Here is a 23,422-nt window from a genome sequence, read left to right on the forward strand (position 1 = left end):
ACCAAAAGAAGCCACATGTGTACACAGCCAGAATGGAGGAATCTGCACCAAAAGAAGCCACATGTGTACACAGCCAGAATGGAGGAATCTGCACCAAAAGAAGCCACATGTGTACACAGACAGAATGGAGGAATCTGCACCAAAAGAAGCCACGTGTACACAGCCAGAATGGAGGAATCTGCACCAAAAGAAGCCACATTAGTACACAGCCAGAATGGAGGAATCTGCACCAAAAGAAGCCACATGTGTACACAGCCAGAATGGAGGAATCTGCACCAAAAGAAGCCACATGTGTACACAGCCAGAATGGGGGAATCTGCACCAAAAGAAGCCACATGTGTACACAGCCAGAATGGAGGAATCTGCACCAAAAGAAGCCACATGAGTACACAGCCAGAATGGAGGAATCTGCACCAAAAGAAATCACATGTGTACACAGCCAGAATGGAGGAATCTGCACCAAAAGAAGCCACATGTGTACACAGCCAGAATGGAGGAATCTGCACCAAAAGAAATCACATGTGTACACAGCCAGAATGGAGGAATCTGCACCAAAAGAAGCCACATGTGTACACAGACAGAATGGAGGAATCTGCACCAAATGAAATCACATGTGTACTCAGCCAGAATGGGGGAACTTGCACCAAAAGAAGCCACATGTGTACTCAGCCAGAATGGGGGAACCTGCAACAAAAGAAGCCACATGTGTACACAGCCAGAATGGAGGAACCTGCACCAAAAGAAGCCACATGTGTACATAGCCAGAATGGAGGAACCTTTACCAAAAGAAGCCACATGTGTACACAGCCAGAATGGGGGAATCTGCACCAAAAGAAGCCACATGTGTACACGACCAGAATGGAGGAACCTGCACCAAAAGAAGCTACACGTGTACTCAGCCAGAATGGGGGAATCTGCACCAAAAGAAGTCATGTGTACACAGCCAGAATGGGGGAATCTGCACCAAAAGAAGTCACATGTGTACACAGCCAGAATGGAGGAACCTGCACCAAAAGAAGTCACATGTGTACACAGCCAGAATGGAGGAACCTGCACCAAAAGAAGCCACATGTGTACACGACCAGAATGGAGGAACCTGCACCAAAAGAAGCCACACGTGTACTCAGCCAGAATGGAGGAATCTGCACCAAAAGAAGTCATGTGTACACAGCCAGAATGGGGGAATCTGCACCAAAAGAAGCCACATGTGTACACGACCAGAATGGAGGAACCTGCACCAAAAGAAGCTACACGTGTACTCAGCCAGAATGGGGGAATCTGCACCAAAAGAAGTCATGTGTACACAGCCAGAATGGGGGAATCTGCACCAAAAGAAGTCACATGTGTACACAGCCAGAATGGAGGAACCTGCACCAAAAGAAGTCACATGTGTACACAGCCAGAATGGAGGAACCTGCACCAAAAGAAGTCACATGTGTACACAGCCAGAATGGAGGAACCTGCACCAAAAGAAGCCACATGTGTACACGACCAGAATGGAGGAACCTGCACCAAAAGAAGCCACACGTGTACTCAGCCAGAATGGGGGAATCTGCACCAAAAGAAGTCATGTGTACACAGCCAGAATGGGGGAATCTGCACCAAAAGAAGCCACATATGTACACAGCCAGAATGGGGGAATCTGCACCAAAAGAAGCCACATGTGTACACAGCCAGAATGGGGGAATCTGCACCAAAAGAAGCCACATGTGTACACAGCCAGAATGGGGGAATCTGCACCAAAAGAAGTCACATGTGTACACAGCCAGAATGGAGGAACCTGCACCAAATGAAGTCACATGTGTACACAGCCAGAATGGAGGAACCTGCACCAAATGAAGTCACATGTGTACACAGCCAGAATGGAGGAACCTGCACCAAAAGAAGCCACAAGTGTACACAGCCAGAATGGGGGAATGTGCTCCGCCAGAATGGAGGAATCTGCTCCAAAAGAAGCCACATGTGTACATGGCCAGAATGATGGAATCTGCACCAAAAGAAGCCACATGTGTACACAGCCAGAATGGAGGAATCTGCACCAAAAGTAGGCACATGTGTACACAGCCAGAATTCAGGAACCTGCACCAAAAGAAGCCACATGTGTACACAGCCAGAATTCAGGAACCTGCACCAAAAGAAGCCACATGTGTACATGGCCAGAATGATGGAATCTGCACCAAAAGAAGCCACATGTGTACACGGCCAGAATGATGGAATCTGCACCAAAAGAAGTCACATGTGTACCCGGCCAGAATGGGGGCATCTGCACCAAAAGAAGTCACACGTGTACCCGGCCAGAATGGAGGAACCTGCACCAAAAGAAGTCACATGTGTACACAGCCAGAATGGGGGCATCTGCACCAAAAGAAGCCACATGTGTACACAGCCAGAATGGAGGAATCTGCACCAAAAGAAGTCACATGTGTACACAGCCAGAATGGAGGAATCTGCACCAAAAGAAGTCACATGTGTACACAGCCAGAATGGGGGAATCTGCACCAAAAGAAGCCACACGAGTACATAGCCAGAATGGGGGAATCTGCACCAAAAGAAGCCACATGTGTACATAGCCAGAATGGGGGAATCTGCACCAAAAGAAGCCAAATGTGTACACAGCCAGAATGGGGGGAATCTGCACCCAAAGAAGCCACATGTGTACACAGCCAGAATGGAGGAACCTGCACCAAAAGAAGTCACATGTGTACACAGCCAGAATGGAGGAACCTGCACCAAAAGAAGCCACATGTGTACACAGCCAGAATGGAGGAACCTGCACCAAAAGAAGTCATGTGTACACAGCCAGAATGGAGGAATCTGCACCAAAAGAAGTCACATGTGTAAACAGCCAAAATGGGGGAATCTGCACCAAAAGAATCCACATGTGTACACAGCCAGAATGGGGGAATCTGCACCAAAAGAAGCCAAATGTGTACATAGCCAGAATGGGGGAATCTGCACCCAAAGAAGCCACATGTGTACACAGCCAGAATGGAGGAACCTGCACCAAAAGAAGTCACACGTGTACCCGGCCAGAATGGAGGAACCTGCACCAAAAGAAGTCACATGTGTACACAGCCAGAATGGGGGAATCTGCTCCGCCAGAATGGAGGAATCTGCACCAAAAGAAGTCACACGTGTACCCGGACAGAATGGAGGAACCTGCACCAAAAGAAGCCACATGTGTACACAGCCAGAATGGAGGAACCTGCACCAAAAGAAGTCATGTGTACACAGCCAGAATGGGGGAATCTGCTCCGCCAGAATGGAGGAATCTGCTCCAAAAGAAGCCACATGTGTACATGGCCAGAATGATGGATTCTGCACCAAAAGAAGACATGTGTACACAGCCAGAATGGGGGAATCTGCACCAAAAGTAGCCACATGTGTACACAGCCAGAATGGAGGAATCTGCACCAAAAGTAGCCACATGTGTACACAGCCAGAATGGAGGAATCTGCACCAAAAGAAATCACATGTGTACACAGCCAGAGTGGAGGAATCTGCACCAAAAGAAGCCACATGTGTACACGGCCAGAATGGAGGAACCTGCACCAAAAGAAGCCACATGTGTACACGGCCAGAATGATGGAATCTGCACCAAAAGAAGTCACATGTGTACACGGCCAGAATGGAGGAACCTGCACCAAAAGAAGTCACACGTGTACCCGGCCAGAATGGAGGAACCTGCACCAAAATAAGTCACATGTGTACACGACCAGAATGGAGGAATCTGCACCAAAAGAAGCCACAAGTGTACACAGCCAGAATGGAGGAATTCGCACCAAATGTGCAGCAAAATCCAAATGTAAGACAGAAGATTCTTGTGCAGGACGCCACATGCACAACGTGTGAACGCAGCCAATCTGCATTTGCTCCACACAATGAGGGTTTCATGCATTGCTGTTCTCATAGACACAGAGATCTGCACCTCCATGCCGCCCTGGTGGTCATTGTACAGAAAACTGATTCTGCACTGAAAAACGCAACAGAAGATGCTTAGGGTGTGTGCACACGCTGCAGATTCTGCTGCGGATCCGCAACGGATTTTTTCCCTGCGGATCCGCAGCAGTTTCTGCTGTGGTCTACAATACCATTATTCTCTATGGGAAATGGAAACCGCAGTGCAGATGCTGCGGAATTTTCCGCGCGGATTATCTGTGATTTCTAAACCGCAGAAAGAATTGCATGTCAATTCTTTCTGCGGATTCCGCAGTAGTTTACCATCTCCTCCATTGTGAGGTGAGAAACCGCAGGCTAATCCGCAGGTCTTTTGACCTGCGGATTTACCTGTGGATTTTGCAAAATCTGTGCATATCAATCCGCAGCAGATTCCGCAGCGTGTGCACATAACCTTATAAAGAAAAATGGAGCAAAACCGCACCGTTCGTCCGCGTCTTCAGCAGGCGCCTTTTTCAACAAATCACATCCACTCTGCTTAGACATAAAAAAAAACGAAGCAAAGATTCTCCAGGAAAAAAAACACAGCAGAAAAATACGTTGCATTCATGCTACATGTGAACACGGCCTAACTATCCAAGCAAAGCGGGTGAAAGCTCCACCCAATGTACATAGGCTTCTATATGAAGCCTGAAAAAAAAAAACCACATGCAATAACCACTCTGTAATTTTAAAAAATCTCTAACTTATATTTTACCCCAAAAATATAGTTAAATAGAAAATCACTGGGATATAGAGATGTATCTCTATGTACCAGCACAGTCTGCCTGGCATACAGATTAATGCACTGAAATGGACCTCGACTTGTCAGTGCAGCCTATTGCTGCTGCCTCCAATGCTACAAGATACAAGTTCAAATCCTGTGTGAAGACTAGACGTCAAGAAAATAGAAGTTAATTAAATTAATATAGGGAGGGTATAGAGCAGAAAGATGCTGCCCCCTTCCCTGGGGAGGAGGAACTACTGAACAATGGATAAAGTCATGGCAGTCAGGTCAGCTCTGCAAACAGGCTTTTTTTTTTTATGGGGTAGGTTGGGAGAAGAAGCCAGAAGTTGAACTCTCTGGGAGTGGAAACTTAGACTTCAATCCTCAATGTGAACTGTTATCAACTTGTAGACAAGCGCCAACCTCTCCTTTCCTGATAGTTTGTTTCAGTGGCTCAGTGCAGTTTAGATCCCAGAGGATTGACTAGTGATAAGAAACAGGTGTGAGGAGCACTGGCTGCAGACCTACAAGGAGCTTCCTATGGTATCAGAAGTTGTGGTCTTGGCTGGTGTCTCCATGGGCGTAGACGGACTCACATAGACTTTCTCTTTCATTTCCTTCATTTTGCTTTCACAATGGCCAGTGTGAGAGAGGAGCTGCTCTGCCCCATCTGTCTGGAGATTTTTACTAATCCCGTGACCCTGTTGTGTGGACACAACTTCTGCTGGAATTGTATCAGTCTTGCGTTGGACAGAAGAGCGTCCAGTTTCTACACGTGTCCCCAGTGTAGGAAGACTTTCCGGACAAGACCTGTCCTAACCAAGAACACAACCCTGGGCAACATCGCCAGGCTGTTCGCCTCTCCGAAAGTGGCGTCCGTCTATTGCACCTACTGCGACCCTCTGATCCCTGCCATAAAAACTTGTCTGCAGTGCGAAACCTCCATGTGCAGCAGGCATCTCCAACATCACAACAGGTCGGTGAAACATGACTTGATGAACTGTAGTGTTTCTCTGAACGATAAAAAATGCCCCATCCATAATAAGATCTTGGGATATTACTGCTCAATGAATGCCACATGTATCTGCGTGTCCTGCTGCTTGTCCGGAGACTATCGGGGGCTGCCGGTGGAGCCTCTCAACGTGGCCCAAGACAAGAAGAAAAAAATACTACAAAAGCTTCTAAGCATATTGGCCACAAAGGCAGAAGAGACCGAAAGACGAGTGATGAATCTGAAGAATGTTCAGAGGCTCCAGAGGAAGGTTGATGACCAAGGCGAAACTCTACCAGGTGGGACTTTGATGAAAGAGGAGAAAGTGTCCCATGTTACTAACCAGATCATGGAGCTGGAGAAGGAAAAACAGCAGCTGGAAATGAAGACGTTTTGGGTTGTGGAACTGTCTAGGCCGATGGACCCAATATACTTCCTAGAAGATGTGGCCATAGATTCTGAAGACTGTACTGAGACATTGCATCTGGATACGGCACTAACCACAGGCGCCGCACCCAAGTATCTACTTGACATTGCATCAAAAGCCAAAAAGTGGTGGTTCCCAAACCAGAGACCTGCAGACGTAATCCTCAATGTAAACACGGCAGCTAGCAACCTACTGGTATCCGATAACCAGAAAGCTGTCACCTACTCAGACACGCACCAGCCTCACCCCGGAACACCAGAAAGGTTTGAGCAGAACCAAGTGTTAAGTATTAATATGTTCTCCTCAGGGCGACATTATTGGGATGTGGCGTGCAGTCCGGTGGGAGACTGGATGATAGGGGTGTGTTACGCCACCATGGACAGGAAAGGTAAAAAATCATTTTTGGGGTGTAACAGCAGATCGTGGTGTCTGCGGAGACGTGATGACGAGTTCTGGGTACAGCACGACATTCGGTGTCTCCACTTGCCCCTCGTGACGTCCTGCAATTACGTGAGGGTCTCTTTAAACTGTAAGGTTGGACAGTTGACCTTCCATAGTGTTGGTTCCTCCATCAGACACCTATACACCTACAATATCGTCTTCACCGAACCCTTACATGCTGCCTTTACCCTATTCAGTGGTGGCTTGGAGATCCGGGATTAAGCTTCCGCGTGAGATCAATTGAGGCTTCAGATATTGACTTTGAAGAACATTTCAGATGGCGAGGTCTCCCTGGGTTCCTCCCATGACCCATAGTCCCTATTACCGAAAACTCAGTCACACGTGATTGGGCCAGAACAATGTTTATGGCTCCAAATTGGCATTTATTATCACTTTCTGCAGGGTAAGGCGGCCATCACATACCTGATGGGTCCGAGGTCAAGCGGCCGACAGCCATCTCTCGCCCCACCATACCCATGCCTACCACCGCTCCATCCTTGCCTCCTACAACATGAACAGTTTAACAGCTGTCACTGTTTTATATTTTTTTTTATTATTGTGATTTTTCACACTTTTTTTAAACTTTTTTATGCTATTTTACTTTTAAAAATGTTAGACTTAATTTTTGTCTTGCAGAGTAACACTAAAATGTATATGTCTGCGTACCATTTTTTAAGGCTCAGTCTCCTCTTAATAGATGGGTGCCATCGTACATTAAAGACAATCTTGTAGTGTACTGTACATTAGAATTTGCAGTCGTTCTTGAAATGTTAACGCTTTTCTTTTGCTTACAGCTCATTGCCTTGGAGACCGACCACTGCTGCTGCCTACCATGTAAGCACTGCACATGTGGTCGGTCTCCAAGGCAACGAGCTGTAAACAAAATACAATATTAATAATCAGTAAACTGTGGAATTTAGGAAGATGGGGATGACCTAGACTGGATGCTCTGAACGCTCGGGCCCCCAGCTCCGTCTGGAGCCCTGAAAATCAGAGCTGTTCACTATGAGGCGGTCGGGTGCCTCTGGGCTGTCTCTCTCTGTCCTCCATTTTGGCAGTGTTTGCCTTATTGAGATGAAGAAATGGAGGCCAGAAAGAGCAAAAAAAGTGTCTCCTGTGTTATGTCCCTGTGAATTGTTCTTGTCGGGGTTCCGCCCAAATCTCATATTTCTGAGCTTCAGGTGGAGTCACGAACGTGTGTCCCGGAGAACCGAGCTTACTTGTGTATATATATTTTTACTTTGTTTTCCTTTATTGTGTTTGCCCAAAAACGGAATTTTTTTTTTTTTAAAGTAACTTTTATGTATAAAATGGCTAAATGGTACGAAGCAATAAAAGTTTACACTTCTATAACTTGTGCGTCACTGATCAGTTCTGATATGTAGGAACGCGCCCCTGTAATCAGCAGAAAACTAGACCATCCTGGGTATGTACGGTGCACATCGCCTGGGTAGTGGTACCATCCAGGTCATGTTTTGCCTGGGTAGTAGTACCGTCCAGTTAATGTCTGGCCTGGGGGGTAGTAGTAGTATTAGAACCATCCGGGTCATGTTTCACCTGGGTAGTAGTAGTACCGTCCGGATAATGTTTCACCTGGGGGGTAGTAGTATTAATAGTAGTACCATCTGGGTAATGTTTCACCAGGGTAGTAGTAGTAGTACCGTCCGGGTAATATTTCGCCTGGGTCGTAGTACCAACCGGGTAATGTTTCACCTGGGGGGTAGTAGTAGTAGTACCGTCTGGGTAATGTTTCGCCTGGGTAGTAGTACCGTCTGGGTAATGTTTCACCTGGGGGGTAGTAGTAGTAGTAGTACCATCTGGGTAATGCTTTTCCTGGGTAGTAGTACCGTCCGGGTCATGTTTCACCTGGGGGGGTAGTAGTAGTAGTACCATCCGGGTCATGTTTCACCTGGGTAGTAGTAGTAGTAGTAGTAGTAGTAGTACCGTCCGGATAATGTTTCACCTGAGGGGTAGTAGTAGTACCATCCAGGTCATGTTTTGCCTGGGCAGTAGTAATGTTAATGTTTCGCCTGGGGGTAGTAGTAGTATTAGTACCATCTGGGTCATGTTTCACCTGGGTAGTAGTACCGCCGGGAAATATTTTGCCTGGGTAGTAGTACCATCTGGGTAATGTTTCACCTGGGGGGTAGTACCATCTGGGTAATGCTTTGCCAGGGTAGTGGTACCGTCCGGGTCATGTTTCACCTGGGGGGTAGTAGTAGTACCATCCAGGTCATGTTTTGCCTGGGTAGTAGTATCATCCAGGTCATGTTTTGCCTGAGTGGTAGTAGTAGTACCATCCGGGTCATGTTTCACCTGGGGAGGGGTAGAAGTAGTACTGTACGGGTAGTGTTTTGCCTGGGTAGTAGTATCATCCGGGTAATGTTTTGCCTGGGTAGTAGTAGTACTGACTGGGCCATGTTTCGCCTGGGTAGTAGTACCATCTGGGTAGTGTTTCACCTGGGGGGTAGTAGTACCGTACGGGTTGTGTTTTGCCTGGGTAGTAGTACCATCCGGGTAATGTTTTGCCTGGGTAGTAGTACTGTCTGGGTAATGTTTCGCTTGGGTAGTAGTAACATCCGGGTAATGTTTTGCCTGGGCAGTAGTAATGTTAATGTTTCGCCTGGGGGTAGTAGTAGTAGTAGTACCATCCGGGTAATGTTTCACCTGGGGAGGGGTAGAAGTAGTACTGTACGGGTAGTGTTTTGCCTGGGTAGTAGTATCATCCGGGTAATGTTTTGCCTGGGTAGTTGTAGTACTGACTGGGCCATGTTTCGCCTGGGTAGTAGTACCATCTGGGTAGTGTTTCACCTGGGTGGTAGTAGTACCGTACGGGTAGTGTTTTGCCTGGGTAGTAGTACCATCCGGGTAATGTTTTGCCTGGGTAGTAGTACTGTCTGGGTAATGTTTCGCCTGGGTAGTAGTAACATCCGGGTCATGTTTTGCCTGGGCAGTAGTAATGTTAATGTTTCGCCTGGGGGTAGTAGTAGTAGTAGTACCATCTGGGTAATGTTTCACCAGGGTAGTAGTAGTACCATCCGGGTCATGTTTTGCCTGGGCAGTAGTAATGTTAATGTTTCGCCTGGGGGTAGTAGTAGTATTAGTACCATCTGGGTCATGTTTCACCTGGGTAGTAGTACCGCCGGGAAATATTTTGCCTGGGTAGTAGTACCATCTGGGTAATGTTTCACCTGGGGGGTAGTACCATCTGGGTAATGCTTTGCCAGGGTAGTGGTACCGTCCGGGTCATGTTTCACCTGGGGGGTAGTAGTAGTACCATCCAGGTCATGTTTTGCCTGGATAGTAGTATCATCCAGGTCATGTTTTGCCTGAGTGGTAGTAGTAGTACCATCCGGGTCATGTTTCACCTGGGGAGGGGTAGAAGTAGTACTGTACGGGTAGTGTTTTGCCTGGGTAGTAGTATCATCCGGGTAATGTTTTGCCTGGGTAGTAGTAGTACTGACTGGGCCATGTTTCGCCTGGGTAGTAGTACCATCTGGGTAGTGTTTCACCTGGGGGGTAGTAGTACCGTACGGGTAGTGTTTTGCCTGGGTAGTAGTACCATCCGGGTAATGTTTTGCCTGGGTAGTAGTACTGTCTGGGTAATGTTTCGCCTGGGTAGTAGTAACATCTGGGTAATGTTTTGCCTGGGTGGTAGTAGAAGTAGCACTATCCAGGTAATGTTTCACCTGGGGGGTAGTAGTAGTACCATCCGGGTAATGTTTTGCCTGGGTAGTGGTACCGTCTGGCTCATGTTTTACCTGGGGGGTGGTAGTAGTAGTAGTGTCAGCCGGGTATGTTTCGCCCGGGTGGTAGTAGTAGGTACCATTGGCTGGGTCATGTTTCGCCCAGGTGGTGGTGGTGGTGATAGTAGTACTTGCTCCGAAACTTGCGTCGGGCGGACGCGCTGACCCCTCCAGCCCCTGTATAGAACCATCATAGGTATGATAACTAAGGCCGGTAATGTCCATGTATTATTATGAATTATCTAATATTCTTTATGACAGCATTATTGGGGACACTATGGCCAGTGGTTAGGGCACTATACCCTTGAATGAATATCATCATGTCTTATGGGTCATTGACCAGATATATGGGGATATTTTGTATTAATATGGGTTCAGGCGTCTTGGTGTTTGTATGGCACTGTGGTGCCTAATGGTTGTCCTCACCGTCAGTCTTTTTCTGTATACCTGATTTATATGTATTTATACTATTGATGGACTATTTTGGTTGTTTTTGTGGTCCCCACAGACCACTTTTTTGTCTGTTAGTAGTAGTAGTAGTACCGTCGGCCGGGTCATGTTTCGCCCAGGTAGTAGTTCGGCCGGGTCATGTTTCGCCCGGGTCATGAATCCTCTTCAGTAGGTGTGTGGTGCTACAGAGGGTTTAGCTCTGAATATCCAGATTGTCACTGCCGGCATATTGCGCTTGTGATAGAAAAAAAAATACATTCTGTGTCACCATTAATCTTATTTTTTTCTTTCAAAGGAGCTTTGTCAGGGTGCGTGGTTTTTTTTTTTTTTTTGTTTTTTTTATAGCAAGTTGATGGTTTTTATTCCATTTTATCAATAACACATAGATATTTTACAGCATTTTTGTGAGGTGTGTGTGTATATATAAATTTTTATTTTTTCTCCCCTCATCCGGCAATAAAAAAAAAAAACAACAAATGTTTGTACGGCTAGGAGGAAGCATAAAAAATTTTTTAATAAATATTCTTACGGCTCCTGGATGAGGGGCACAGAAACTCAAGAACATAAAATGGTGGCCCAGGGAGTGGTTACAGGGTAAAGGCCGGGAATCCAATGTCTCCCTGCGGCTTAGCTCCATAACAAATCCAGAGCAACCAATGACCGATCTGAGCGAATCAACACGTCCGATCTCCAGAAGCCCCCACTAATGACTTGTGTATGTGTTCTAGAAATAATCCTCCATGCGTCCTTGCCTTGCTCGTTGTTGCTTATAGCGACCAATCACAGCGCAGCTTTCATCTTACTAGAGAGGTTTACAAAATGAAAGCTGAGCTCTGATTGGTTGCCGTGGGCAACAGGGATTTCTGTAGCTGACATCTGGCCTTTTGGTGTCTGTAAGGCCGTGTTCACACGTTGCATAAATTAATAACACTCTACTCTGATCATTGCATTTTTATTTTTGGCGGTTTCCTCTTATTACTGCAATTTTTCTGCAGATTTGAATTGTTTTCTAATGGGTTTGTTTTTACAGTGCAGAAAAGCTTTGATTCTGCACTTAGTTGTTTTTTTTTCATGATTTTTTTTTTTCAGCTTCCCTATAGAAGTCTATAAAAGGGGAAAAAAAAGCACCAAAACTGCAGTTCAGCAGTGTCTTCAGCACACCTACAAGGGGCGCAGTTTTCATGAGATTACATCAACAGTAATACTGTATGGGGGACTATGTGGGTGCTAGTAATACTGTATGGGGGACTATGGGGTGCCAGTAATACTGTATGGGGGACTAGTACCCGTAATACTGTATGGAGGACTTTGTGGGTGCCAGTAATACTGTATGGGGGACTATGGGGTGCCAGTAATACTGTATGGGGGACTATGTGGGTGCCAGTAATACTGTATGGGGGACTATGTGGGTGCCGGTAATACTGTATGGAGGACTAGTACCCGTAATACTGTATGGGGGACTATGGGGTGCCAGTAATACTGTATGGAGGACTTTGTGGGTGCCAGTAATACTGTATGGGGGACTATGGGGTGCTTGTAATACTGTATGGGGGACTATGTGGGTGCCAGTAATACTGTATGGGGGACTATGTGGGTGCCGGTAATACTGTATGGAGGACTAGTACCCGTAATACTGTATGGGGGACTATGGGGTGCCAGTAATACTGTATGGGGGACTAGTACCCGTAATACTGTATGGAGGACTTTGTTGGTGCTTGTAATACTGTATGGGGGACTATGGGGTGCTTGTAATCCTGTATGGGGGACTATGTGGGTGCCAGTAATACTGTATGGGGGACTATGTGGGTGCCGGTAATACTGTATGGAGGACTAGTACCCGTAATACTGTATGGAGGACTATGTGGTGCCAGTAATACTGTATGGGGGACTATGGGGTGCCAGTAATACTGTATGGAGGACTTTGTGGGTGCCAGTAATACTGTATGGGGGATTATGGGGTGCTTGTAATACTGTATGGGGGACTATGTGGGTGCCAGTAATACTGTATGGGGGACTATGTGGGTGCCAGTAATACTGTATGGAGGACTAGTACCCGTAATACTGTATGGAGGACTATGTGGTGCCAGTAATACTGTATGGAGGACAATGGGGTGCCAATAATACTGTATGGGGGACTATGTGGGTGCTCGTAATACTGTATGGGGGACTATGGGGTGCCAGTAATACCGTATGGGGGACTGTGGTTGCCAGTAACACTGTATGGGGGACTATGTGGGTGCCAGTAATACTGTATGGAGGACTAGTACCCATAATACTATATGGAGGACTATGTGGGTGCCCGTAATACTGTATGGAGGACTATGTGGGTGCTCGTAATACTGTATGGAGGACTATGTGGGTGCTCGTAATACTGTATGGAGGACTATGGGGTGCCAGTAATACTGTATGGAGGACTATGGGGTGCTCGTAATGTATGGAGGACAATGGGGTGCCAATAATACTGTATGGAGGACTATGTGGGTGCTCGTAATACTGTATGGAGGACTATGTGGGTGCCAGTAATACTGTATGGAGGACTATGTGGGTGCCAGTTATACTGTATGGGGGACTATGGGGTGCCAGTAATACTGTATGTGGGTGCCAGTGGGTCGCCCTCCCAGGGCTGTGGGGTACTCGGTACCGGGCCGGTGTCAGTGGGATGTGTCACAGCAGCGGTGACCCGATCCGTGGCCCTGGGCGCCCAAATCAATGGTGGTTTTGGTGATATAGTTTGTGATAGTTCGTGACGCCACCTGTGGTGTTTGGCAAGCAAGATGTTAAGCCAATGCTGCGTGCAGATCCTCTGGGGCTGATGGTGTGTTGCAGCAAAGATGGTGTAGCTCCCCATAGGTGAAGCTGTAACCCCAGGGCAGTGTAATTGCGATAGATGGGGATAGGCGCAGGCGGTGTGAAGAATGCTGGTACTCAGATGTAGCGGTGCTGACGGTGTTAGCGCGCAAATGAATGGAAGACACCAGGGCTTGCAGTTCCAAAGCTTTACTCACAGTCCGTGGTACACACTGGTGCCTGCCTCCGTGCTGTGTCCTCCGGGGCAGAGACTCAATCAACCTCCCGGGCAAGTCAGGATTCTCCTCTCCAACACTCCGCCAACATGTACCTTTCCTGAACGACTCCTCTATTGCGCCTTTTAGTGTGAAGAGCTCCATTACCGTGGTACTCTGGAGTTCCTCCTGTCAGATGTTCCTAACAACTCTACTCGTATGGCAGACAGCTGTAGCCTCTCTCGGGGACTCCCTTCTCCAGAGTCCTGGCTCTTTATTCAGTTGCTGTTGTGCTCCAAGTTTTAGATAGGAGTAGTGCATTTACAGCCAACTACTCCACCGGTGTCTGCTGCAGAACCATAAGTGTCCATACAACCTCGGGGACCGGGCCCCGGCCTTGCGCTGAGAACCTATAGGCAGGGTTCCTCTTCCAACCCACGTCTCCTCTCTGTTCTCCTACTCCTTCATTCGGCACTGATCTTTCTCTCTCTTATGGAAGCTTAGGTTGCAGTTCTACGTCTTTCTCCTTCTTGTTCCTTTCCCGTGCCAGCTGGCTCAGATCACTGAGGCAGCTGCAGCACTCCTTCTTCTCGGACCCGTCCTCAGACTCTCCTGACTGACTGTCCTTCTGACTGATCTTCCAGACTCCTCCGTAATTCTAAACCTTCCCAACCTTTTATATGGATCTCAACTCCACTCACCTCCCAGCACATCCAGTGTTCCAAGCAGGAAACCACCAAGGCATTCCTAATGTCTAGGAGAAGAGAGAGACCTCAATGTGGTTGTGCTGAACTACCCTGTTGTGTGGGATGCGAGTGTTGGAGTGTGGAAAGGAGCTTCCAACTTACCTAGGTGGTGGGGCACTACACCTTAGGAGAAGGTGCAGTACCTCTGTGGCGACCGAGCCTCAGGGGCGCCACACCAGTAATACTGTATGGAGGACTAGTACCCGTAATACTGTATGGAGGACTATGTGGGTGCCCGTAATACTGTATGGAGGACTATGTGGGTGCCCGTAATACTTTATGGAGGACTATGGGCTGCCCGTAATACTGTATGGAGGACAATGGGGTGCTAATAATACTGTATGGGGGACTATGTGGGTGCTCGTAATACTGTATGGAGGACTATGGGGTGCCAGTAATACTGTATGGAGGAGCACATAATACTGTATGGAGGACTATGTGGGTGCCCGTAATACTGTATGGAGGACTGATTGGGTCACCGAGGAGGAAAGCAAGACCAAGCTAAGCCACAGAAAACCAGAGAGGTTGGTAACTAAGCGGATTGCAGACCCCTGATCCTGTCCACACAACTAGCAGTAGCCGTGGAGCGTACCTACGATGAACCTAGATGCAGCGACACAGCCGGAGAACTAAATAAGCCTAAAGCAAGAAAGGGGAAATGTAAACTGCCCCAGAGCAGACCCCAAAGGAATAGATAGCTCCCAAACATATATTGTCGGTGAGACAAGATGAAAACACAAACGCAGGTAGAAAAATAGACTGAGCAAACGATGGGGCCCACACTAACTAGACAGGACAGGAAAGGAAAGACTTTGTCTGCAATCACGCAAAAAAACCCTGCAAAAAATGCCCAACTCGTCTGATAGAAAAATACTGAAGTCACTTGACTTCGCCCACTGTATCAGCACTCTGGTATATTCTGAGAGCAGCGCAAAAAGAGGCCAATCTAATAAGGGACAAAAACAAACTGGCACAAGCAATAACATAAGGATGGAGATTCAGCACAGCCCCAGCCAGAGCTGGCTGACCATACAAAATTGAAATAGACAAAACCAGATCAAATGTGAACAACAGCAAAAGAACACTTAGCTGAGCATGCAGGGACTGAGCTGGAAACTAAGACCTCAGGAGGCAGGAAATAAATCACCAGCAAGGATAGAGGGAGTCAGCTTTCTTAAATCTAGTCAGAAATTCCAGATCTCCAGTCATCCTCCTCATTATCAGGTGGCAGGCCTCTGTTAATTAGATCAGCTCCATTACCTTCAGTAACCACCAGAGGGAGCCTGGAAAGAGAACTCGTGACCCCTCTGTCAATATAACCAGCTCCACTACCTTCACTAATAACCAGAGGTAGGCCAGAAAGCGAACTCACAACAGAGGACTATGTGGGTGCCCGTAATACTGTATGGAGGACTATGTGGGTGCCCGTAATACTGTATGGAGGACTATGTGGGTGCCCGTAATACTGTATGGAGGACTATGTGGGTGCTCGTAATACTGTATGGAGGACTATGGGGTGCCAGTATTACTGTATGGAGGACTATGTGGGTGTCCATAATACTCTATGGAGGACTATGTGGGTGCCTGTAATACTGTATGGAGGACTATACTGTCTGGTCTAAAATAAAAAGTCTGCAGCCATTCTGTGTGACAGCAGACTTATGAATCCCCCCAGTCCACCCCCCTGTGTGCTGTGAGGATTTGCTGGTTTCTGACCTGGGACCGGTGGTCACGTATGTGATACGCATACTGCTGAGTGAACACTTTATTGTAATTTTTTTTAATGCGTTTTTAAATGTAGAATTAACACTTTTCTGTACATTTAAAAAAAAAAACATTAAAAACGCTGCTTGACATCTGCATCAAATAAGAGAAAAGGCATAAAAAATGCAGCAAAAACACTATCAGAGTAGACTGCTATTGATTATGTAGACTGGTTCGGACACCTGCAGAAAACATGCACATATAAAGCAGCAGTGTGAATACGAACTTCCAGGTGTGTTTGGTAAAATGTCACTTTAAAAAAAAACACCTCGTCTCGCAAAAAAAGCAAAGAGCTGATATAGTGAAGATTTCGTACTGAAACTATGGATGAACGAAAAGTAAACCCACAGGTCCCAGCCATCTCAGGGACAGAGAACATCCCGGATCCGGGTCTACGCCCTGCAGTCCTGAGCGTCTGCTGAACGGCCCTCACTGCCACTGCCCCTCTGACAACTCCTCCTTCCAGGGTAGAAAGAAACAGTAAATTGGGGCTTGTGAGTCGGGGAGGTATAGGACAAGCACTTCCTGATTAGAGGCAGAAGCCGGACAGCCTTGCCCAGGGCAGGGTGCACGGCTGCATGCAGTAGTGAGTCCAGATAGATTGCTGGCCATGGGGATAAAGCTGCGATGGCAATAAGGGGCCCCAAGCAGAGAATAGTGCAGTCGGGCATCAGCTCCATGGGACCATCCCCAAGAACGATCGGGGGTCTAAGACGGGGGCGGAAGCAGCTGATATGGCATTCCCGACACCCTTCCCAATCGGAACCTGACGAGGGGCTGACAGGGAGCTGGTGTAACGGACATGGTTTGTGGAACCACTGTGCCATGGACTGCGGAGAGCTTGGAGGGGCATGACTAAGCGAGCATCGGACTGTTCACTACAGCCTCTGATGTTGAGGTTAGACTTGGCTCCCGATGAAAGTCAGATACCACTCCAGGACAGACCAACGGACGCGCAGCAGCTGGACCCAGTAGGACAGATTGGATGGTGCAGCAGGCAGTTCGTATCAGAGTGCAGCAAGCAGGGTCTGCACCAGAGGGCAGCAGGCAGGATCTGCACCAGAGGGCAGCAGGGACTGTTACGCAAGCTTACACAACTAGACTGCAGAACAGGAAGGTTGCTCACGCAGCTCCACAGTGAGGAGAAGCAATATACTGTATATATTATGTCCCACAGCTATTGACTGTGGAGGAAATAGCAAGTGCTCGCGCTGGCCCTTTAAGAGGGCGGGAGCGTGCGTGCTCTAAGGACATGGCTGGAGGCCCAGCTGGAAGTTCTTCTGGAAGAATGCAGAGCATGGGGAAGGGAAGAATTGACCACAGAGCGGGTGAATGAAGTGACAGGCCCGAGACCCTGCCTGTCAGAGCAGGGATCCGGCGTGGTGCTAACAGCTGGTGACGTGGAAGGCACAGATAGGATACGGACTGTCCAAAGAGCCTGCCCGGATGGCAGGGAAAAGGAAGGCACGGACAAAACGGAGTTTGACTAGAGGTACGGCAGCAAATGCCGGGAGGAAAGAGAGAGAGATTACAGAAAGAATAGTCTGCCCGGAAGGCAGGGAAAGTACAGTATATGTGGCTCTGTGTGAATTGTGCTGCCCGTGTAATGAATATACTGCTGTCTAGTAAAGTTAAGCTGTTGGAAAAAGACCTCATCTCTGAAGTGATTTGTGGAGCTCATGGATGCGGAGTCGACGTGACAGCAGCTGAGGGGAATCTGACAAAGCCTGTACGTGTGCTGTGGTGCATGCTGCACATGGAGCAGAGGGGACTTTGCATTTCATCTGTGGGGCGCCAGGGTGTGGGAACACTACAGCTCGTTGCCACTACTACCACCCTGGCCATGGTACCCTCCACACGCATGGTATGGTGACCCTACTGTACCCCCCTCCCTCAATCCCCCTGACAAAGAATTGTGACTCCCCCATCACAGTATGATTCTCCAACTGTAATCCCCACAGAGCGCTTCATAAAGTATAATGGCCCCACATAGTGCTCCATACAGTATGATAACCCTGCTTAGTGCTCCATACAGTATAATGGCCCCACATATTGCTCCATACAGTATGATAACCCTACATAGTGCTCCATACAGTATAATTGCCCCACATAGTGCTCCATACAGTATGATGATCTCACATAATGCTCCATACAGTATAATGGCACCATATAGTGCTCCGTACAGTATAATGACCCCACATAGTGCTCCATACAGTATGATGATCCCACATAGTGCTCCATACAGTATAATGGCACCACACAGTGTTCTGTACAGTATAATGACCCCACATAGTGCTCCATACAGTATGATGATCCCACATAATGCTCCGTACAGTATAATGGCCCCACATAGTGCTTCATACAGTATGATGATCCCACTTAGTGCTCCATACAGTATAATGGCGCCTCATAGTGCTCCATACAGTATAATGACCCCACATAGTGCTCCATACAGCATGATGATCCCACATAATGCTCCACACAGTATAATGGCGCCACATAGTGCTCCATACAGTATAATGGCCCCACATAGTGCTCCATACAGTATGATGATCACACATAATGCTCCATACAGTATAATGGCGCCACATAGTGCTCCGTACAGTATAATGGCCCCACATAGTGCTCCATACAGTATGATGATCCCACATAGTGCTCCATACAGTATAATGGCGCCACATAGTGCTCCATACAGTATAATGACCCCACATAGTGCTCCATACAGTATGATGATCCCACATAATGCTCCATACAGTATAATGATCCCACATGCTCCATACAGTATAATGGCGCCACATAGTGCTCCATACAGTATAATGGCGCCACATAGTGCTCCATACAGTATAATGACCCCACATAGTGCTCCATACAGTATAATGGCCCCACATAGTGCTCCATACAGTATGATGATCACACATAATGCTCCATACAGTATAATGGCGCCACATAGTGCTCCGTACAGTATAATGGCCCCACATAGTGCTCCATACAGTATGATGATCACACATAATGCTCCATACAGTATAATGGCGCCACATAGTGCTCCATACAGTATAATGACCCCACATAGTGCTCCATACAGTATGATGGTCCCACATAGTGCTCCATACAGTATGATGGTCCCACATAATGCTCCATACAGTATAATGGCGCCACATAGTGCTCCGTACAGTATAATGACCCCACATAGTGCTCCATACAGTATATTAGGCCCCATATATAAATAAATATTCAACTCTGCCCGTTTCTCGCTACCCTGGTCTCTTCAGATCCTCTGCACATCTCGGTACAGCAGGCATGTAATGACGTAATGGTGCTTGCTGCGCTGAGAAGTCAGACGCAGAGGGGGGATGTTGAGAGAGGGAGCATCAGCTCTACCACTGAGTTTATCTGTATCAGTATACAGCTAAGGGTGGTAGTTGCTCTGGGTGGGCTCCTCCAGGTCTGGGGCCTGGGCAATGCTCCCTCCATCCACTGCTAGCTACACCACTGGCAGACAGTCCAAGGGCAGCTAGGAAGCCATGTAGGCCTGAAGGAACTGAAGTTTCTGCAGTTTCCTGTATCTGCAAATCATCAGCTGGAGAAGAAAACCCAAAAGTTTGGTATGTTGTTCTCTACTTGTAACCTCGCCCCGGCACTGACTGACAGCTGGCTCAGCAGCCGAAGCCCCTGATCTTATCATTACGTGTTTTCTTATATAGTAGGGTTGTTTCGCTTCCTACATATGATTCAGGACTAGCTAGCTGTAGGATTTATGGCGGATTACCTTGTTAGGCCGGGGTCACACTAGAGAGGAATATGGACGAGTGAGAGGCGTTAAAAGCACGCATTACACACGGACCAATGATTCTCTATGGGGCAGCTCCCACCAGCCGTATATTTCTCGTCCGTATTCTACGGTCCGTGCCAATCAAGTGAGAAACTGGGTCTGAGCAGAAAAAGTAAATTAATGTGCATGCAAAATGTAATTGCATATGAACACATGACCTTTACACAGAGAAAACCAAAAGCAAAACACAAAACAAATATCCTGGAATAAAAAAGTAAAAAAATATATTGCAAAAATTGCATGAAGGTAGTAATAATAGTAATAAGGGTATTTAGTTAACATAATTTTGATCAAAATAATGTAGAAGCCATCCCGCCACGTCACGGCAACCCTTGTGGGACAGTCCTAACTCTTGTATTTAAAACCTTTCCACTTGTCAAGTGATGTAAATGTGAACAAGGACAGAGGGACTGAACCACCAGTAATAGTATAGGCCAGACAGGATGGATTTTCCAACTCAGAAACAGGGCGGTATTTTTTTACTTTTTTATTCCAGGATATTTGTTTTGTGTTTTGCTTTTGGTTTTCTCCGTGCCAATCGCAGCATGCTGTGATTGTCAGCGTACTACGGCCGTAGTACGCCAATGCAAGTCTATGTGTGCACTAAAAATACGCATTACACACGGACCAGATGTGTGACTTGCGAGAAATACGGCTGGTGACAGGAAATGGGCCAATCCATCATAAGGAAGCTTAGACATGCAAATGAGGTCAAAAAGCGCTCCAGACATCCAGGAAGTACGCCTCCACGGAGTACAGCAGCATCATGGCGCCATATTTCCTCAATGTGGAGATGTTTATTGTCTTAGTGCAGGAGCGGCCAGAAATCTGGGACCAACGTGATGCCCATTATGCCAACCTGGCAAGAAAGGAGGCGTCATGGAGGCGCATATGTCGCCAGATGTTCCACGATTTTGGTAATCGGCCACGTGAGGAGCAGCAGCAACTGAGTAAGTACAACCCAAAAACTGTGTAAAATTACCTCACATCAAAAGATGCATATAGAATCAGTCCCCCCCTTCCTGTGCTTGGACTTTTTTTCCTCATGAGGCCGTTAGATTTTGATGTGACACGTGGTTTTACACTGCCATAATTTGGCCCAGGCCACAAGCTCCTCATCCTCCTAGACAACCAAGTTATTAAGTGTAGCTACTTGATACATGAACTATTGTGCCCCTGTGTATCTGGCCTGGATGCCCCAATTATATATGCCACCCTGGGTAGAAAGCACACCCTAGAAGGCCACATGCCTAGGCTACTGGTAGCAAATGTGACTGATCAAATATGTGAAATTGAGAATATTTCCTGTCACATTGCAGTGGAAGATGTGATGAAACGCTGGCGCAGCATCCGCGATCAGTACAGGCGGGAATGTCAGCAGCGGTTCTGGAGTGGTGATGCGGGCCACATAAAGAGGAAATACATTTATTATGACCGCCTCTCCTTCCTCGCCCCTATTCTGGATCTGGGACCGTAAGTAGATACCTTACACCACATTACAAAGATACTTTACAGGGCAAAAAATATTGATTTATTTTTGGCTCTGTTCTATTTCATAACAGAACTCAGTCCAACCTTACGGAGAGAGGAACTGGCTCAGATACAGAGCCCATCATTGATCCTGTAGGGGATGAGGTGGCTGGCCCATCTTCTCCCCCTACAAGAAGCATGGGTGAAGAATCCTCGCAGGAAAACCCAGTGCCTGTGCCACAAACCCCACCACCAGGACCGTCTGCTGCTGCACCATCAGCCATACTGGAGGAGCAGGGCAACATGAGCAGCAGCCCAACTGCCCAGATCCGGGGCTCCCCACAGCCTGCTGGACTATCCCGGCGAGGAAGAAGAAGGCGCCAGATCCCTGCCCAGGATACACGTACAAATGTGGACACTGGGGTCCTCAACTATTTGGCTAGAGTCAATACTGATGATGGCGAGGAGGCATACTCGCGCAGCCTGGCCCTTTACCTTCGTGCCCTTTCCCGTGAGGTGAGGTGACGTATTCGAGGATGTTTTCAGATCCTGCTTGATGCTTGCACACACCCCAATACCCCATATGAATTATTTGAATATCTGGAGAGGTGGCAGCTTTCACCCAGAAATCTAATGCGCCTTAGACACCCCACACACATGCTTGCTCAAGCAGGCTCTGAGGATCCTCAAATACGTGGGCCTACACCTCACCCCCTTCCTCCCCCTACCCAACCTTTACAACACCAGCAACATATGTCTGCCTCTAGCCAACCTCACCAATATGGCCACTTGTTCCCACCCAGTGTTTGAGGCTGGTCCCAACCTGGTTGGGGACGACATGGATATATTGGTGGGTATGAGACACGGGCCTACCAGACCCAACAAGATGCCCCTCTTCAGTATCACTCTGGCCAGTACCCACAACAATCCCAGGAGGCAGTACACTACCCACATCATGGGCAACAGTATGCCCCCACACAGGGCGATGGGCAAAGTAGCCAGCAGCAACCACAGGCTCGTCTTCCGCCTTCTCCTTCCCCAACTTTCCACAATTTTTAATGCAGCCATTTTGGTATTGCATGTTTTTTTTTTTTTTTGTCTCTATGTGTGAAAATGTTATTTTGAACAAATGTTGACATCTGCAAAAAGGCCAATTTGGCCCATTGCCACAGTTCTCATATGGCGATAATATGTTTTGCTTTAAACCCCCCCCCCCTAAAAAAGGCAAAAGTAAACATTTGTCTACTACATTTAACGTCTCTGTGTCAATTCTAAAAAACAGTGTCAGCATACTAACATACGCTTACCAATGCAATAAAACACTCAAAGAATCATGAGGGGTAAAATATATATATTTAGACACACGTAAACCAAAAAATTATAACATAGACACAGCATGCTCTTGCCAAAAAGTTTCACCCTCAGGTGACATAAAGTAGTTAGTGAAAATATCACGCACTTTGAGCCCAGAGAGCGGTCTACGTTAAGGGTTGATAGGTGGTCTCGCCCTACACACATTGTCCAACCCACGCACAACACCAGCAGAGGAGGAACAATCATGTATCCTGGTGAAGTTATGAAGAACCACACAGGCTTTAACTACTTCATTAACATTTTGTTCACTCAGCTGAATGGCAGACTGGGGTACCCGCCATTTGGCATAAAGAATGCCAAAGGAACACTCCACCAGTCGCCGAGCACGTGATAGGCGCAAGCTAAAAATTCTGCGCCGGTGGTCAAGGTTGCGCCGGGGATATGGCCTCATGACATTGCGCGATAACAGAAAGGCCTCATCTGCCACAAGGACATAAGGGACTGATTCTTGAGTGGAGCCTGGTAGCTGGCGTGGTGGTGGTAGATCCAACTGGTCGGTGCGTAGCCGCCGAGCCATAA

At 47.5% G+C, this 23,422-nt stretch overlaps 2 protein-coding genes across 3 annotated transcripts; both read left to right on the plus strand.

The window, feature by feature from the left end:
- Positions 1-4,916: 4,916 nt before the first annotated feature.
- On the plus strand, positions 4,917-7,875 carry LOC141094099 (E3 ubiquitin/ISG15 ligase TRIM25-like). The gene has a single exon (XM_073579824.1). The coding sequence runs from the start codon at positions 5,299-5,301 to the stop codon at positions 6,742-6,744; it is 1,446 nt and encodes a 481-aa protein (XP_073435925.1). The 5' UTR covers positions 4,917-5,298; the 3' UTR covers positions 6,745-7,875.
- Positions 7,876-17,386: 9,511 nt separating this feature from the next.
- LOC141094100 (uncharacterized) lies at positions 17,387-22,779 on the plus strand. Of its 2 annotated transcripts, none has more exons than XM_073579825.1 (4): positions 17,387-17,722; positions 20,869-21,009; positions 21,379-21,532; positions 21,622-22,779. In XM_073579825.1, exons 1-4 carry the CDS (start codon positions 17,677-17,679, stop codon positions 22,052-22,054), a joined length of 774 nt encoding a protein of 257 aa, XP_073435926.1. In that variant the 5' UTR covers positions 17,387-17,676; the 3' UTR covers positions 22,055-22,779. The 2 variants fall into 2 exon arrangements, with proteins under 2 accessions (XP_073435926.1, XP_073435927.1); XM_073579826.1 differs by having other exon boundaries at positions 17,389-17,722; positions 20,874-21,009.
- The last annotated feature ends 643 nt before the right edge of the window (positions 22,780-23,422 follow it).

The sequence above is a fragment of the Dendrobates tinctorius genome, unplaced genomic scaffold (assembly GCF_039654945.1).
Source record: "Dendrobates tinctorius isolate UK_male_01 unplaced genomic scaffold, ASM3965494v1 ptg000063l, whole genome shotgun sequence".
In the NCBI taxonomy this organism is placed as follows: domain Eukaryota; kingdom Metazoa; phylum Chordata; class Amphibia; order Anura; family Dendrobatidae; genus Dendrobates; species Dendrobates tinctorius.